The sequence below is a fragment of the Actinia tenebrosa genome, unplaced genomic scaffold, assembly GCF_029948245.1.
Source record: "Actinia tenebrosa isolate PJP-AT-01 unplaced genomic scaffold, QUT_ActTen_1.0 PGA_scaffold16__25_contigs__length_10494907, whole genome shotgun sequence".
NCBI classification, from domain to species: domain Eukaryota; kingdom Metazoa; phylum Cnidaria; class Anthozoa; order Actiniaria; family Actiniidae; genus Actinia; species Actinia tenebrosa.
The window spans coordinates 3,184,869-3,204,879 of record NW_028292576.1 but is presented as its reverse complement, the minus strand read 5'-3'; the positions used below and the strand labels follow the sequence as shown (position 1 = coordinate 3,204,879).

Here is a 20,011-nt window from a genome sequence, read left to right as displayed (position 1 = left end):
ATTTTTCTTGTAGCATTAATAATTAATATTTTTCCAAAAGTTGTGAAAATGGTCCAAAATCGATCAAAACCATGGGCTATAGTCCATGCTTTTTGCCCAAAAGCACCCATTTTTCAAGTTTTATAAATAATTCATATTTTTCAAATACGTGTGAAAATGGTCAAAAATCGATAAAGACCATGGGCTATAATCCATGCTTTTTGCCCAAAAACACCCATTTTTCAAGTTTTATTAATAATTCATATTTTTCCAAAAGGTGTGAAAATGGTCGAAAATCGATCAAAACCATGGGCTATAGTCCATTGTTTTTGCCCAAAAACACCCATTTGTCAAGTTTTATAGATAATTCATATTTTTCCAAAAGCTGTGAAAATGGTCGAAAATCGATCAAAACCATGGGCTATACTCCATGCTTTTTGCCCTAAAATACCCATTTGTCAAGTTTTATGAATAATTCATATTTTTCAAAAAGGTGTGAAAATGGTCCAAAATCGATCAAAACCATGGGCTATAGTCCATGCTTTTTGGACAAAAACTCACATTTTTCGTGTATCATTAATAATTCATATATTTCAAAAAGGTGTCAAAAATGTCCGAAATCGATCAAAACCATGGGCTATAGTCCATGGTTTTTGGACAAAAACTCCCATTTTTCTTGTATCATTAATAATTCATATTTTTCCAAAAGGTGTGAAAATGGTCCAAAATCGATCAAAACCATGGGCTATAGTCCATGCTTTTTGGACAAATACTTCCATTTTTCGTGTATCATTAATAATTCATATTTTTCAAAAAGGTTTGAAAATGGCCCAAAATCGATCAAAACCATGGGCTATATTCCATGCTTTTTGCCGAAAAACACTCATTTTTCTTGTAGCATTAATAATTAATATTTTTCCAAAAGTTGTGAAAATGGTCCAAAATCGATCAAAACCATGGGCTATAGTCCATGCTTTTTGCCCAAAAGCACCCATTTTTCAAGTTTTATAAATAATTCATATATTTCAAAAAGGTGTGAAAATGGTCCAAAATCGATCAAAACCATGGGCTATAGTACATGCATTTTGCCCAAAAACACCCATTTTTCAAGTTTTATAAATAATTCATATTTTTCCAAAAGGTGTGAAAATGGTCGAAAATCGATCAAAACCATGGGCTATAGTCCATGCTTTTTGCCCAAAAACACCCATTTTTCAAATTTTATAAATAATTCATGTTTTTCAAAAAGGTGTGAAAATGGTCCAAAATCGATCAAAACCATGGGCTATAGTCCATGCTTTTTGCCCAAAAACACTCATTTTTCTGGTATCATTAATAATTAATATTTTTCCAATAGTTGTGAAAATGGTCCAAAATCGATCAAAACCATGGGCTATAGTCCATGCTTTTTTTCCAAAAATGGCTCAAAATGACCCTTCTTCAAAAGGGCATAATTTAGTGAATAAATTGAAAACGGCCTAAAAACACCCAAAATCGTACAAAACCATGGGTGAGTATATGAAGTTATGAGTCCCTGGGGAAACGTCGAACTAACCATGAGTTTAATTTAGTCGAACCTATTACACTTTTGAAATAGGCACAAGCTTCATGCCTTCATGCCTTCATGCCTTCATGGCTTCATGCCACGAAATGAGACTCTTGAGTCTTGTAGTTTTTGTTTTGACAAAACGAAATATGTTTGCATGGTTTGTGAGATGCCGACCTACAATAAATGTGCTGTATTCGAAAGCAACGATAATGAGCCAGGCTGGACAGCGGGCAAAAGCAATGCGTATTGGGAATGCTGCGAGACAAACAAGCAAACAAACAAACGGAAAAAAAAAAAAAAAAAACGAAAAAAAAAAAAAAAAAAAAGAAAAGAAAAACAGGCTATAAGTGCAGAGTGCAATGCCATTCTCCGTTGTCTGTTTTGTAGTACTGCATCCCATATAAATAAATGCCCGTTATAATAGTGGACGAGCGCTATATTTCGCCATCGCAAGGATATGCATTAATCAGGAAAAGACAAACAAATGTCCGTGCGTTCCCCCTTGCATTTTCATGTCCAATTAAAAATTATAATAACAATGGGGGAGTGAAATAAGATCAACATTGGTTCGACGTTTGCCGCCACGTAACCCCTTTAGTCGGCCTTCCACCGAATGTTAAATAGGTTCGGTGCGACGTTAGTCCGACGTTTGCCATGGGCCAAAGAAGTTAACACAATATTTTCTTAAAATCGAAAACAAAATGGCCGTCTACCGCATGACTCACACTAGCACAAGTGCGCATGCGTACATGATTTCATTTCCAAGTCTGATGCATTAACATCTTAACAGTTGGTATACCTTACAAGCAAAAACGAAATCCATGTGATTCGTTGCAAATGAATTAAAATCATTATTTACATATTTTACATTGTAACGTTTTAAGTCATCCAACCTTGACTCAACAAAAACAAAGTAGTCTTAGTCCAATGTTTTCCCATTTCAGACCATGCGCGTTTTTATTCCCTGGAGTATCATTTTGTTTGTTTAACAGTTGTGCATGAGAAGACACATGAATATGGATACAACTCAAACAAATAATAGTATTCTCAAGAAGATGACACGTGGTCTGAAATGAGCAAAACATTCCGCCAAAGTGGTGTAGGTCCCTATTTCTTGTTCCACGTGAGCGGAAACTGAGGTCTAAAAATTCTACTTCTAATTCTATGTTAATCAATGTCTATACATGACTGGGAACAATTTGAAGGCCGTTTGAGGAAATTCTAATGGTTCCTGACAAAAAAGTCTTCCTTTTCAGAAAGGCCCAATTTTGGTTTTACTGTTGAGAGTCTTGAGAGGCAACTGATAACTTTCTTTTAGAGGATATTAGAACTAGATTATCCAATTGACTAATGGTGTACTGCGTGCACACCTAAAGGGCGATTTAGACGGTACGATTTTCGCCTACAACTATTATTGTACACAACACACTCGCGCCATCCTACAACTCGAGTCGTAGCGTGTAAATTAAGCCTACAACTCGCCTACGACAGACGCGAGCGTGTTGTATACGATAGTTGTAGGCGAAAATCGTACCGTCTAAACCGGCCTTAAGAGCCCATGAAATACGACTACATACAAGGAGCCCTAATTCATGTTGTAAAAAATAATATACTTTTACGTAATAATATACTTTTCATTTGTCTATACTTTTCTTTACGATATCATCGATATTTTATCGGTTCTGTGAAATAACTTCTTATCTTTTTTAATTGAAGTGAGAGCATGGCTAATTCCTCACACATCAAACCTCTTTCAAGGAACGGATAAATCACATGTATTGGGCTCCCTGCTGCAGTGACAATGGAAAGCATTAATATTCCAATCATATATTTTAACTATATACATTATCAATACACTTGATTGGCAAATATTCTTGTGTGGTGATGGATCGGCTCTTTCACAGCCTAGTAGCACACCCATGTAGCAAATCGATCTAGAGTACAATTCGGAACTGATAGGTAAGAGTGATGCAATTTTGGACGAGCCTTTGGGTGAGTCCAACTTTTAAAACATCACGAGTATCTATAAATTTCGATTTTTTGCTTATAATACACTGAACAAAATTGAGCAACTTTATTGGACTCTCTAGAGTACACTTAACGATTTAATTGTTCTCCTCTTGTCCAATCAGAATCGAGTAATTTTGTTGAGTGTATTTTAATAACTTCTATCGATTTTCAAAAACTTATAAATATTATAAATTTATAGGTCTTGGATCCAATGGGAGCGACCATACGGAACGTACATAGACTTTTATTAGCCATTTTGAGGTTGAGGGAAAACTGGGTAGAGTTTGTATTGCAGTGTAATTTGGGGCTGTTTGAGGGGGCATATTTTCAAGATGGCGTCCAAAACAGCCGGTCCAAAATGCACTGCATAGCCAACTTTTGAACAATAATCGATAAATGTATCGTTAGCTGACAAGGAAGTCCTTAACGTTCAGCTGATTGACGGAAGGTATAAACGGTTATTACCTTTTCTGATGGTCCCTCGGTGATAGAGCCGAACCTCTTAGAACTAGCTATTCATTGTGTCCTTTATTTCTGCATCCTCTGTATATCAATCGGTGAGGTCAGCGGTTCTTAATATTACATTCGTTTTTATGTAAATCCATGCACTCTAACCGCTTTGAAAATCCCTCTGCGTCTCTCATGATTGTTTTGCAGTCGAACTGGAGACGTTCTAAGTTTAATTTGAGGATAAGCCAGGATTAGAATGTTGCTAGTTCAGCTTCACATACTGTTTGAGAGGTTCTGTTTTTACTCTGTTTCCTCGAGAAACCATTCCTCGTATGTCAGAATGTGTTACTAGGCTTAGCAGGACTTGCTCTGTTGCGTCGACTCAGATATAAATACAGGCAAGGGTTGATAGCGCAGTTTGCATGAGCCAGCCATATACAGGTCAGCGGTATATAGATGGAAGTGCAAAGGAAGACATCGGCATTGAAGGCGGCAAGAAAATGCATGACGTGGACAGGAAACCAGCAAAATGCGAAGACAAAAACGATTGTCATTAACTTCTTAACAGAGTTCCTTCTTTGCAAATGAATCTTTCTTTCAATACTGTCACTAGCGTAACCAGGGGCCTTGCGTCGCCATAGATACCGTATGATGAGTCCATAGAGAATCGCCATGGCAGAAAGAGGAAATCCATAATTAAGAACGAACTTAACAATGGTGTCAATCTCAATTGCCTTGTTCCCCCACATGCGACGATCCTGAAGACAAACTATATGTCCTGACATTTCTAGAACTCGGAACCTGTAATAATCACTCGAGAAAATCATCCCAGAAATCACCCAGATCATGAGAATGGAAAACTTGACAGTGCGTCGAGATAAGGAGCGCTTAGATCTGTGAGCGATAGCGAAGTACCGATCGACCGCTATAGCCACAAGGGTGAACCCCGAGGCGGCGATAGAAATGTTTGTGCCGAAGTTAATTGTCTTACAAGTAAGCTCGCCTAGAACTCCAGGGAACCATTTGATTCCCATGTAGAAGTAAGCAATATTTGAAGGGATCCCAACCATCGCGTCCAGGATATCAGCAACCGCCATGTTGACTATCAGTCTATCGAATGATCGACTCAGCTTCTTCCTCGAAGCAGCGTAATGTATCACCATGATGTTGGCAATCAAAGACACAATGATGACGGCAGAGTAAGCAATCGTTAACAGGATCACGAACGGATGACTCACTGCTTCGAATTGACACTTTGGGATGGCGACAGAAAGAGTAGGAATAATAATTGATAAGTTCTGGGTGGTATTTATGAATAGTGCCGTTTCCATAGTAACTGTTGCTATGGTGGTACTTATGAAAGTCGTGGTTGCCATAGTAACAGTTGGTATTGTGGGAATGTCGTTAGACTCTCTATTGCTCTACTTGTTCTTGAAATCTATAGCTCCTGTAAACTTTCTAAGCTTTTTGAAATTCTGTGAATATAATAATAGTAAGATTTAGTTGTCAAATATCATTGAAGAAAGAAAAGATGAAAAAGCTGATTATAATTGTAGACTTTATAAGCTAAGTGTTTTCTTTTTCAAATTCAATTTACCTGTGTATAATATGTGCTATATCAGAAACTGAAGAAATAGAAAACCCGCGCACATGCTGTGTGCAGTTATAAAGCACGCGGGGGTTGGCAGAGAACACGAGAGAAGTGTTAGGAGAAGCACGAAGCGCAGCGGAGTGCTTCTCGACACTTCTCGAGTGTTATGCAAATCCCCAAGTGCTTTATAACTGCACACAGCACAGCAAGCAAGTTTTTTTAATTTCTTTTATAAAATACGCATTACAACAACCGTTATTTTAGATGAGAATGACACTGAAAGTGCGCGCGCGTGCTGTGTGCTCTCATAAAGCACGCGCTTCCAACCAATCAGAACGGGAGATTAATAACAATTATTTTATAAAGTACAATAAAAATGTTATAATATTGTAAAATTCAATATTAAAACAATTTAAAGCATGTACACATAAAATAGAATTATAAGAAATAATATCTATAAGAATATAAAAATGAGAATATTAGTATTTTTGAATAATTACATGAATAACTTTACTATTAATTTAAAATAATCAAATTAGATATTTCTAAAATAAATGTATTGGTAATAAGGTTACTCTAATAAATAAATCACCAAAAATTAGAAGAAAAAAATTAAAAAGAATCGGTTTTGTTACTCTTTTTGAATACTGATTCAATGATTTTTTTAAAAATTTTCAAAAATATAAACTAGTTGACATTGACTAATTAACTACAAAAGGCACTGCTTTGACGAATAAATGCGGAATGATCTTTAAACCTTTAACATCTTTGACTTTTTTTTCTTTTAGAAAGGTTTACTTTGTTCGACGAGTTTTTATCGCTATGTTAGACAATTACAAATAAAGCCATGTTCTTAACGCTGACCAAAAACAACGCGGGCTCGACGAAATATTTTTTGACTTGATCTTGAGCTTGCTCAATCGTGGAAAACTTTTTTTTTCTATTATGAATCAATACGATTAGCAAGATTGTGTTTATTTATATCTAGATATTGTTGGAATTGCTTCCCGGGAAGAAACAGTAAAATGTTATGAATCCAAACTGATGGAAAAATCCATTATTTTTTAAAGAAAAAGTCTCTTAAATCTCTTGTTGTGTTTCTAAGTTCCGCTATTGAGTCTACGGGAATTGAAGAGTCGTTTGAAGTAAGTGTTGCCGTTGGGGAGTTTAGAGTTGAAGAGCGTAGTATTTTTTCGTTTTACAGCCAAAATTAAGAGTCGTTTTTTGTTAGTACAAATTAATAAAAATAAAATATAAAGTAACTGAAATAAATAATTAGACTTGTTATTTGAAGATGGAAAGCTTTCAAAAAATCAAAGTACAATGTCTGCAGTAGAGAGTAAGACAGACCAAGAGGAGGATTCAATAGTTTCCCAGAATGCATTGCGAGTGCGATATAACATTTCTTAAATTTTAAACAGCTAAAACAAATATTTCGAAACTGAAAAATCAATTGTACCGCTTAATTTTAAATGTGTGTCATACCTCTTAGCGATACATATTTCTAATTTTCTCAAGAGATTTAGAGTTACTTGTCAAAATATTAATATTAGTCGTAATATTAGTGGTAGAAGTATCAGTTACAAAAAGATTCACATAAACCTGTGAAAGCAAAAGCCAAAAGAAAATAATAATAAGCGTGCATAAAGGCATTTGGTGTGGTGTATTTGTGTTTTATTATGTACGATCGTCATATATAATTACATGTCAATCAATGCAAATCTAACATTTCCTCCCTTCTTAGTTATGAATCACTGTGATAGAAAAAATAACTCAATAATAATGTCTCTGAATGTTCATATCTCTTATGACTGTCCTAATATTGTTCATACATATAACGTTTTGGTGGGCTTCTGTGCCTTGTTGGGTATCGATGTCCTTTGCCTTGTCCTTCTTGCGTCATGTTGCTCTTAGCGGGGGTAACTTTCTTGCTTGTCTGGGTTGTGCTGACTGATGGCTGTTCTACTGCTGATGGGCAGACATCTTCTGCTGGTCTTGGTTGAGGGTCGCTTTGATTTTCATCATGCTTCCTTTCTTGGATTTGGTCTGTGTGCCTTCTCCAATAACTTCCAGCTTCTGTTTTGACTTCATACATCAATGGTCCTAGTTGTGTGTTGATGGTTCCATTAACCCACTTGTCTTGTCCTCTGTAGTCTCGAACTGTCACTGGCTGTCCATCATCAAACAAGCGTATAGGTGTTTTCTTCTCAAGTGCTTTCTTCATTTGTTTCTTCTGCACTGTGCTTTTTATATCTGGCTTCATCAAATCCAGACGTGAACGTATGTTTCGACCAAGGAACATTTTGGCTGGTGTTTCGTTAGTGGTAGCATGAGGTGTGTTGCGGTACATCAGTAGGAAATTTGCTATCTTCTTGTTTAAAGAGGCTGATTCTGATTTCATTGCCTTCATACTCTGTTTGAAGGTTTGCACGAATCTTTCTGCTTGTCCATTCGTTGCAGGATGGAACGGTGCTGATCTAAAATGGTGAATCCCATTGCTCTTCATGAATGTTTGAAATTCCTCTGACGTGAATTGCGGTCCGTTGTCAGAAACGAGCTGCTGTGGTACGCCGTTTCTTGCGAATACTGAGCGTAGTACCTCAATAGTGCTTGTTGCTGTGATCGTGTTCATTGGAAACACCTCTGGCCATTTAGAGTGTGCGTCGACTATAATCAAAAACTGTTTGTTCATAAATGGTCCAGCAAAATCGATATGGATGCGTTCCCAAGGTGAACTTGGCCATTCCCAGGGGTGGATGGGTACCTTTGTTGGGTTGTTTCGTACTTTGTTACAACCAGAGCAGGTTTTGGTTATCTGTTCAATTTCGGAGTCGATTCCTGGCCACCAGATGTGACTTCTAGCGAGGGCTTTCATTTTCACTACGCCTAGGTGAGTTGAATGGATGACCTCCAATACTTGTTTCCTTAGGGTGTCTGGAATGATTACTCGTATTCCCCACATGAGACATCCCTGATACGTTGTGATTTCATCTCGACGATTGTAGTACGCCAGTAGTAACTTGTCGTCTGGCTTAGTTGACCATCCAGACATGGTCTGTTCATAGACTCTACTTAAGATCTTGTCCCTTGTTGTCTCTCGCCTGATTGTTGCGCTTGTCACTGGTAACTGTTCAAACTGACTTAAGTGAAAAATGTCAACAGCTTCTTCCTTTTGATCCTCTGGGGTTACTTCGAACGGTAGTCTTGAAAGGGCGTCAGCGTTAGTGTGTCGCTTAGTGTTCCTATACTCTATGTCGTAAGTATAGCCTGATAGAAACATAGCGTATCGCTGTAGTCTTGTAGCTGTGGTCACTGGTATGCCTTTGGTTGGGCTGAAGATGGTTACTAGTGGTTGATGATCCGTAACCAACGTAAACTGTCTTCCGTAAAGGTAGGTGTGGAATCGTTTGATTCCAAAGATGATTGCTAATGCTTCTTTGTCAATTTGAGAGTAGTTTTTCTCTGCTTTCGTTAAGGTGCGAGAAGCGAATGCTATGGGTCTTTCTTGTCCATCGATGATATGGGACAGAACTGCGCCGACTCCATATGGTGACGCGTCGCATGCTAAGCGGATAGGCTTCTTGGAATCATGATGACACAATACCAAATCTGACGTGACCATCTCTTTTACCTTCTCGAAGGCTTTGTCACATGCTTTCGTCCACTGCCATGCTTTACCTTGTTCCAGTAGCTGGTGGAGTGGTCTCATTACCGAGGCTAGGTCTGGTAGAAATCTGTGGTAATAATTTACGAGGCCAATGAATGCGCGAAGCTGAGTGACATTCTTTGGTGCTGGAGTATCACGCACTGCTTTAATCTTCTCCTCTGTCTTGTGTATGCCGTGCTTGTCTATCTTGTGTCCACAGTATTCGATCTTATCTTGGAAGAACTGGCATTTGTCTAGGTTGACCTTGAGTTGGTACTGTTGCAGACGGCTCAACACACTATCCAGATTGTTAAAATGTTCGGTATTGTCCTTACCAGTTATTATCATGTCATCTAGGATGCATTGGACTGATGGTATTCCTTGCAGAATCTGTTCCATAGTCCTCTGCCATATTGCTGGTCCAGACGCGATTCCAAACAACATCCGGTTGAACTGATATAGACCCTTGTGCGTATTCACAGTTAAATACTTCTTTGAGTTTTCTTCCATCTCCATGTGTAGGTAGGCTTGTCTCAAATCGATCTTTGTGAACTTTTCTCCATCTGCTAACGATGCGAACACATCTTCTATCCTGGGTAACGGGTACTGGTCCACTGCAAGCTGGGGATTAACTGTGAGCTTAAAGTCTCCGCAGATTCTTACTCTTCCGTTTTTCTTGAGTACGGGAACTATGGGTGTGGCCCATTCGCTTGTTTCCACTTTGGATATTATTCCCATTTTCTCTAGCTCGGCTAATTCTTGCTCCACCTTTGGTCTCAAGGCATATGGTAGTTGTCTGGCTTTCAGAAATACTGGTTGCGGTTCCTCTTTGAACTTTAATGTCGCCTTGATGTCCTTCACTTTTCCAATTCCTTCTTCAAAGACTGTTGGATATTTGTTTAAGATATTGTCTAGTGCGTTGTTGGTACTTGCAGGTTCCTTATTCAGTGTTAACACGTTGTTTATCTCTTTCCATTCTAACTGTATCGCTGCTAACCAATCTCGGCCAAACAGTGCTGCTGTGCCTCTCTCGACTAGATATAATTCGAGGTTTTTCTCTTGATTGTTGTACTTTACCTTGACGCGTGTGATTCCTAACGGATGAATTTTCTCTCCTGAGTAGGTTTTTAAAACAACTTTTGTGGGCTCAATTTTAGCCTTGCCGACTTGCTTCTCAAATTCATCTTTAGACATAACTGAAACTGCTGATCCTGTGTCAAGCTCCATTGATACTTTCTTTCCATTAATATTTAATGGTAGTTGAATAGGCTTAGTTTTCTTCTCTTTTATCGAATTAATGTCTAAGCTTCCTACGGGAAGTTCATTGTCGCTGTCCGACTCGTCTTCGCTATCGGCATTGTTATCGAGGGCGTGTACATTCCGGCGTGTATGGCGGCGTGTTTGTTGTCTGCGTTTAGCTAAACATGCTTTCTCGATATGTCCTTTCTTCTTGCAAAAATAACATGTAGCTTCTTTATGTTTACATGAATTAGATGAATGACCTGGTTTATCACATCTAAAACACGTATTATCTCTTGGTTTAAGCTGATTTTCGGTTGGTTTTCTAGGCTTTGCTTTAGCTATCTTGTTTACACCAACTTCTTTGTGCTTACCTTGTAATTCAATGGCGTCTTTCGCGGCCATTTCCATTGCTACGGATATTGCGATAGCTTTTTCCAGTGGTAACGTAGATTCTGAAAGCAATCTTTTCTGTATTCCGGTATTACGGATTCCACATACTAATCTATCTCTGAGTGTGTCGTTCAGGTTATCGAAGTTGCAGTGAATCGCCAACTTCCTTAGTTGTGCTACATAGTCGTTTATAGTTTCTCCTTCGTCTTGCATTCTTGTATGAAATCGGAAACGTTGAGTGATTACAGACGGTTTAGGCGATAGTTGTCTCTCCAAAAGGTGTACGATGGTATTATACTCAAGCTCAGAAGGCTTTTCTGGAGCTGCTAAATTTCGTAAGAGATTATAAGTTTTACTTCCAAGTAGCGTAAGAAGCGCGGGAACTTTCTTCTCTGTTTTGATCTCGTTGACTGTAAAATATTGTTCCAAACGCTCGATGTACGCACTCCATGTTTCTGTAGCTTCGTCGAATGGTTCTATTCTTCCAATAAAGGCCATTTTTGTTTGTGAAAACCAAGGAAATCTCACATTATTTCAAGAAGAAGTCCTCCGAATTTTTACAATGTGGCCATCCTCGTCGCCAGTAATTGTGGTGTATTTGTGTTTTATTATGTACGATCGTCATATATAATTACATGTCAATCAATGCAAATCTAACATTTGGGATACAAGTGAATCCTTCTCTGACTTAGCAGGGGCCGCGGAGAGGGAGGGGCTAGGGAGGATTTAGCCCCCCCCCCCCCCATTTTTTCCCCATGATTTTTTTTTTTTTAAATTTAATTTTTTTTATTTTTTCATGATCAAATTTTTTTTTGTAATTTCTTCATAATCAAATTTTTTTATGCGTTTCATACGTCTATCATTTAGCTCATCAAATTAATTTTTCTGGATTTTTTTTTCAACAACGTTAGAACAACAAATTTTTGTAATCTATAAAATATCTTACCCAAATTGTTTAAAAAGAAAAATTAAGAATTAAAAAAAAATCAAAATCGTGCTGAAACACGCATAGACACAAAGATAAGAGAATAGGAATGTTTATGCTAAAATACTGCCTCAGAACGCTGGAAAGCGCATCTAGAGAGTTTAAGATTGTAAAATTTTCCGGGGCAGCATGCCCCCGCCCCCCTACCTTGCAACCGCCCCCCGGTCCCCTTCCTTGCAACCGCCTTCGAATTCCCTCCACTCTTTGGGCCGCTACGCGGCCCCTACTTAGACCCTATCCGGGATTGTTTGATATTCTGAAATACAGTAATCTTACTATACCCCTGAAAATTAAAACATACTTGTCCAGTAATGTGTAATAGTCAATCATATAAGTAAGTACAATCGACAAGTTTGGAAATTTAGAAGCTACTCTGCAGGATCAAGCCAAGGTTTAAAGACGAGACTCCTGTACCGAGTCAACCAAGCAAAGAATATAATTGTCGAAATTACAACAGAGAGCTAAATAAATCAACCAATTAATATAACCAAGCAACTTCCAAATTGTCGAGAAATAAGATCAGTTGGAATGAAAATGAACTAAGCTTACCTACGAACATTGTTTCACATTCCTGTATAATTTCAAGTATAAACTTACTGTAGGCACTAAAAAACGTTGAAACGTTCGCTGGGTTGTTGAAACTATTTCTGTATTTAACTTGAATCAGTCGAAGTACAATAAGAAGAATAAGTTCACAGTAAAGTAAGTTGGGTAATTTGATCGAATGAAACGAGTGAGTCGAGTGAGGTTTCTAAACAAAAACAAACAAAATATTACAAACTAATATGAATATAAGGAAAATAATGCACTAGTTACATACCTGACGGTTAAAAGTCCTACATAAATTTATGATACGAAAAATTAAACGAATAATACTACGGATGATTTTGCACGTGTAAAACAAAACTCGAAAGTAAAAAGCTACCGCGCAGGCCTGGGTCTGATTTACCTTTTTTGGTAATTTATGTTAATTCGTTGTTACACTTACTTTAGCAGGACTCCACGGGTTCCAATTGGTTGCAATCTTCGTGGTAGTGTCAACTTCTGAAAAATGAGGATAGTGCAATAGGCCACTGGACCACGAGTGGAATTTGAAGATTGTATTAAACAACAAAGAGGTCTGATGAAAAATTTCTCGACCTCCAATGCAAAGCTGCACTAGAAAACGTCAGGAGTTCTGAAATTAACCGCTTCAAATTCGATTATATAAATAAAAGCGATAAAGTCTAACGCGCAGGCGCGAGTTGCTTGATTGTAAATCAAGTCAGTTTGTAATCAACCAATAGGGTGTCTTGAAACCCTTGAATCTCCAATTATCATCACAGCTGCTTCACGTTTTCAGAAACGAACTTTCAACCCGTACGAGCTTCGTGACAAAGCAATATAAATAGCGACTTATTATTCTATCAATAAAAGCAAATTCAACAATAAACATTTCATAATAAAGTAATCAAGTTAAAAAGCTTGACCATTCGAGAATACTATCTTAATTGTGTTACTTTATGGAAACGCGTTGACACTGAAACAGTGATCGATGATAGGATACATGAAACGCTTAGGTTCACCCACTTTCATATTTGAAATCAGTATCTGTAATAATCGTATCTTTATTCTCGACTTTCACATCCCCAAAATGCCTTGCGTTTTGGGGGGGGTAACCAATCAAAAAACTGTCCCAAATTGAAAGGTTTCTTAATTGAATTTTTACTATACCTGCTTTTATCTGTACAATACTGATTATCAGTTTATTCCAAGTTATTTTTGCGTGTACAGATCATCAAGAGTTTTGGTCTTACAGAAAATGTATTGACTTACGAAAAAAATGTTTAAAATTGACCTTAAACGTCTTCAAGCTTCTATCATTTTCTGTTTTTTACTTCTTCATTTTATCTTTGGATACCAAACAAGGTATTTTCAACATTGTCTGATCAGCCTTCAGCAAAATAAGTGGGTTGTGAAAGTCGAGAATAAGCCGAAGTGTCTTTAGATATTAATTTGTTGTTCCATCTACATATATCTATTATTTTCCGAGCTTGAACGACAAGTGAATATTTTTTAAACGAATGTTTTGATCAAACACATTTCATTCTTTGAAAAAGAAATCCTTTTATTTTTAGTCGTCCTTTTCTCGTGTTCGAGAGAATATTCTGCCTCATAGTTGAAAGCGTTTCCGGTTAATTACGGGTATTCGAAAATTAATCTATCTCCGTGAAGGCAATTAGCAATAGACGTCATCTAGAGTAATTTATTACTAGCGGTAAGTTAATTGATGATTTGTGTAGGAAGGAAAAGGAATGTTCTTTTGATTAACTTCCATTCATAACAAATGAAAACCAACTTGTTATGTGTGCCAATATACGGTAATATAGATTTTTGAACGTCACTGACCGATTTTTCCCCTAAGGCTTCAACTGTGACTCATCTATTTCTGCTTCGTGTTCTGTCTATTGCTAATCATATATACTTATTTCAATAAAGGTAGTCACCAAAAAGCTAGAAAGCAGTGATCGCTGAGAGTCATGGGAAATATTTCATATCCAACAAGTAAAGTTTTCGACACAAACTGCAGCAGTTGAGGATGCTAAGAGGAGGTTAACTTGTAACTGGTAGAAGATCTCAAGTCCATCAACAGTTATCAAGCGCTTGAAACATGTAAAATGTATCTACCCATAATCCTTGTCGGTCTCAGCTTTGAACTTTATTGAAATAAGTGTATAAATGATGTCAGAAATGCTTTGATTCGTTAAGCGGTTTACTGGACAGTATGTGTCCATAGCTTGTCTCATCAGTTGGTTTAATTTTTGTTTTTTTTTTAGTTCTTCGTCTTTTTTCTTGTTTTTCTTTTTTTTTGTTTCGTTTTGTTTCACTTTTGTTGTTGTTCTTGTTGTTTTATGCTATTGTTCAGTTTTGTTTTTTTTTTAATCTTTTAGCTTCGAAGCAAATCCTTAACTTTTCTCTTTCTAGGTCTGCATAATGACTACTGACAATCGATACTCTTTCTTATCAAATTTGATATATTGGAGCTGCTCCAATATATCAAATTTGATAAGAAAGAGTATCGATTGTCAGTAGCTGGAGCTGTTCCAATATATCAAATTTGATAAGAAAGACTATCGATGTGGCGAATACAGAATTTTTCAAAGGGGGGTTCCGTTTCTTAAACTGTGTATAATTCTCTTTTGTTTAGTCGATGTTTGACAAAAAAATTGGCTCTAATCACCTAATTTACTATTTAGTAACGGACCAAGCTATAATAACACGACCCAACGCAAAACTACTAATATTTTTTTATTAAAATTTATATAAGACATATTTCTATTACCTAAAATACCAAACCTTCAAGGGGGGTTCCGTGGACCCCTTCGACCCCCCCTGGACCCCGCCACTGGAGCTGGATCATGGAATTACCGCAGCTGGAATAAGACTTACCCTCCAATAGATCCTCGTTAAATAGTACCTTTCACAGTTCCCTGCGCCATCTTGAAAGGTAGCCGTGCCTTTGAATCGAAGCGAAGCGAACGGTGAACATTCAATAAAAGAGACCCATATTAACACCTTTGAACGATTATTCATGTCTCTATCATATCAAGCTCACCGTTCGTGTAGCTTCGAAACAAAGAGGCGGCTATTTTTCAAGATGGTACAGGGAACTGTGAAAGGGACTTAAAAGACTTGAACGTTACAATGATTAGGAAGTACAAAATCAATCCCAAAATAGATCATTAATTTCAAAAAAGTATGATTAAGTGATTTGTTTCTGAATGGAACTGATCGGATCTGCGTTAATGAACAGCGTGGAATCCTTTAAAGAATAGTGTTGATTCATTAACTGTTATAAGTTCAAAGCTTAAGATTAGTAAGTTTAACGAACCGAAAAGACAGTCGATTACATCTTATTTTTCACCCCCTTTTAGGTGACGTCAGCTATTCAACAGTTAGACTAAATTATATGTATATGTTAGGGTTTCATGGATATTCGAATGGAGGGTCATGGTACCGATAGTACGCTGCCTCTCACCTCAGGATTCTTTGGTTCAATCTCTAGACTCGGCATCACATAATTGTAAGAAGAGTTCGTTGAGTCTCTCGTTTGATTCAAGGGCTGTTTTCTCTGGTTTCCTCAGCTTTCCGTTATTCCTGTGCAAAAGCCTAACACGCTTAATTCAAATTCGATCAGTTGAACTGCCCTGATTTTGATCAGCACAGAAGCTGTTTCATCTGTTTAAAGGTTTAAAGTTTCCCCTATTTATGGCTTTCCATTTACTTAATCCTTAAATGACTTGTAAGTAGAGTTTGTTAGGTCTCTCCTTTGATTCAAGGGCTGTTTTCTCTGGTTTCCTCAGCTTTCCGTTATTCCTGTGCAAAAGCCTAACACGCTTAATTCAAATTCGATCTTTGAACTGCCCTGATTTTGATCAGCACAGAAGATGTTTCATTAAAGTTTCCCCTATTTATGGCTTTCCATTTACTTAATCCTTAAATGACTTGAACGTCATCCGTTAATCCCCAAAACAAACAGCGTTGATTTCTTACCTCTGATTTCAAGAATAACATGCACCTTTTCCAGCTCAAATCATTCAGACACGTTTAAAATGATTGTAACACTCAATGTTTTAATTTTATGTGCTTTTAAAGAGATTTCGATCTTTCTAGTCTTTGCATAATAACTTGTTATCGATATTTACCAACGTACGTATGACAGCGGCGCAGTTAAGCGCGGGCAAGTACTCATGTCCATTTATCATTGTCACATCGCTGAAATTACACGAAAATTCATAATTTGTTTTCATGAGCCCAGAAAATTCTCTTGTTTTTTAACTCTCTCTTGCTTATAACCTTGATCATTTTATTTAAAAAAAACTATTAGCGAATTGTAAAATATCAATAATCGGTTTTCGAATCATCGCTATTAAAATCAGAAATTTCAAGAAAAATGTCCGTTGATTCAGCGTGTCACGGCTAGACTTCAAATATTTCTGGAACGATGTGACGTCAACAGTAAAATCAGCCAATCGTTGCACGCCTTTATCTTTAATTTTAACAAATTAGTACGACATCTAAGCAGTCGGCGTCTCGTAAATCTGGATACATTAAATGATTCTTTTGATTACACTCAACATTAATGGGCGTTTATCGTGCAATATGGTCAAGGTTTGCCGCTCCTTAAAACGATACCTTAATTTGACGTCGTCTATGAAGCTTATGCTCTAGAAATACGCCCTGCATTATGAAATTTCCTTATTGCTGTCATGTTTTGATCGAATCCTCCTTAAACTGATGTTACACTGGACGATTCGCAACGACGATGTTTAGCGATACACCGTTACTCGAAAAATTGATACCGTGTAATATGCCATCTACAACGATTTTCGGATTCGGCAACGCGTTACATGCAAGTTTTTGATTTAGCTTCAAAAACTTGCAACGCAGAATTGCGATTTTTTTGCAAGTTGATTAGTGTAACAGCTTCATTAACGATTTTTCGCGCAACGCATACCCAAAATACAGTTCAATACTCTCATATTGATGTCAACAAACAAAATGGCGGCTTTGAAATCGCTAAAAATAGTCCCGCGTAAAATGTTGATTTACGAACTGATAAAAAGGAGATTGCTTTGATCCTTGTGCTTATGCTTATGCTTGTGCTCATGTCTTAGTGAGGCGGAGGACGTCAACAGAGAAGTGAGTGGGCTTGATACGCTTATGTCGGTGATTATGCTTATGCTTATGTCGCTAGTGAAAACCACGCTTTACGTTACGCAAAAAGCTAACTCGTGAGCATGTATTGAAAATCAACGAGTCGTATCGCGAAAAATCGTCGTTGCGAAACGTCCTGTGTAACCTCATCTTTAGCCAAAATAACTGCATAAAACTTTACTCCCTAAACACTACTCTAGACAGATTTGACTTCCCGGCCCCTATCGTACATGGTCTTTGATCTATTTGGATAATCTTGGATTGGGCAAGTACAGTCTTCGAAATTAATTTTTCATTAAAAAAGCCACCAGAATTTTCTAGATGTTTCCTTTGACAGGTTCCGTTTGCTCTAAGTGTTTTCTCGTACTGTCTTCAATGTACGTCCATGCAGATTGACCTTATCTTATAACAACGAGTATTTTTCCGGTAAGGAACCTCCCCTTTTTGAGGAGGACATGAGTAGGTATCTTTTTACACATTACATTGACTAAGTGGCCTTCCACATATAAAAAAAAATTTATAAAAGCTAAAAAAAATAATTTTTAATTTAAATTTTTTTTTTAATTTTAAAAAATCGAAAATTAAAAAATTAAAAATGACTTTCATTTGACGTTTGGGAAAGTACCAGCTGTCCGGAGAGCGCGCGAACTGACCAATCACGGTGCGTTTTGAATTTCAGTCGAGCGGCTTTCGTTCTAAGTCCTCTTTCAAGAAAAATACACGCGGTTCGACGAAGCTCGGAAAGGATTTCTGACGGATTTCACGGATTTATGATAGAAAATAGAGTTTACAACACATTTGAATATTTCTTATATTATCTACATACAATTTCATTGTTTATTTACCTGCAAAGGTAAATATAAGACGATTAAATGGCTTGAGAGTAGCGTTTGGTGATTCTGGCATTCACGAATGCGAGTAGGTTCACAGGAGTTTTGTGTTTTTATTCTTCTTTGCCTTGTCTTTGGCTATAAAATTGTTGATGGCTGCCTCTAGGTCGTTCTTCCCATCGAGTAGAGTTGGAACAGCGATCTGTGCTGCTTGAACGAGTGTTATTTTGCTATTTTCTCGCTGAATGACTCAGCCAAAGCACAAGAACCGTTTTAAGTACTTAATCTTGCTATTTGGAATATTTCTCGACATATAGCAAGTACACCTTTTGCTGTTCATTAACAGAAAATGTACATTCATTTGTGCCAATAGTTGTATCAATAATGTGTAATGTACTTTCATCAACACCACAAGTAACATCATTAGCGCGGATCAACTTTCAATAACGACAATTGAATATGCGTGTACATTCATAGGCATCAATGGACAATCAATAGCGCGTTCGTACATTCATATGCGCGGAATGTATTTTCTTGTGCGCGAAATTCAACTTCAACTGACACCAAATGACAAACAATTGCATTTATGGACAATCATTTACCTAAAAGTGAAAATTCATTAATGCTATTAGCATAATCATTGACAATCTATAACGCGTTTGGACAATCATGAGGGTCAACGTTATATTCTATAGCGTGGTTCGACAAACATTTGCATGATTCGAATAAACAATAAGAGAAATAAAACAATCATTAGCGTTTTTTTTTTTAATCACTTTAATACATATACTGTAAAAAACTCAGGAAACTGCCTCCATAATAGCGGCTGCGTAGGAGAATAGCAATTAGCTCACTTAAAGCAGCAATCAAAGCCGATCTCAGCCGTCCAGAGATCCAACAACATACGAGCGATCGGGCTGAGGCAAGACGACAAGGGATTGCTCTAGGTCTCTACAGAAAGCAGTTGCTAATGGAAGGGTTCCAGAGAAATGTGGCAACCATCACTATCGCTAAATGTGATCAGTGGTTCAAATATATGCAAACGTATTTGCCACGATGTATAAGTGGCTAAGAAATTGAAGGCTAAAATAGTTTTTTAAAAAATCGCTAATGATTGTTTTATTTCTCTTATTGTTCATTCGAATCATGCAAATGTTTGTCGAACCACGCCATAGAATATAACGTTGACCCTCATGATTGTCCAAGCGCGTTATAGATTGTCAATGATTATGCTAATAGCACTAATGAATTTTCACTTTTGGGTAAATGATTGCCCATAAATGCTATTGTTTGTCATTTGGTGTTATAGAAGTTGAATTTCGCGCACAAGAAAATACATTCCGTGTATATGAATGTACGAATGCGCTATTGATTGTCCATTGATGCCTATGAATATACACTCATATTCAAATATCGTTATCGAAAGCTGATTCGCGCTAATGATGTTACTTGTAGCGTTGATGAAAGTACATTACACGTTATTGATACAACTATTGGCACAAATGAATGTACATTTTCTGTTAATGAACAGCAAAAGGTGTAAAATCAAATGTAAGCAAACTCTATTTTTACGAGTGAAGAACCAAGACAATTCACGATCGTTAGAGTCATAATCATATTCGCATTTATTCTTGTTTCTTTC

At 37.1% G+C, this 20,011-nt stretch overlaps 1 protein-coding gene across 4 annotated transcripts in view; it reads right to left on the bottom strand.

Annotated features, from left to right (window-relative positions):
- Nucleotides 1–2,355: 2,355 nt before the first annotated feature.
- The window catches only part of LOC116301943 (substance-P receptor), a 34,104-nt gene continuing 16,448 nt past the window's right edge, over nt 2,356–20,011 (bottom strand). For 2 of the 4 annotated variants that reach the window (XM_089030925.1, XM_031711116.2), the window contains exon 2: nt 2,356–5,463. In XM_089030925.1, the coding sequence (XP_088887051.1) occupies nt 4,324–5,364 (1,041 nt within the window). In that variant the 5' untranslated portion in view covers nt 5,365–5,463 and the 3' untranslated portion in view covers nt 2,356–4,323. Of the gene's footprint in view, nt 5,464–12,830; nt 12,972–16,375; nt 16,424–20,011 lie in introns of those variants that run through there. The other 2 variants (XM_089030927.1, XM_089030924.1) reach the window with 2 other exon arrangements.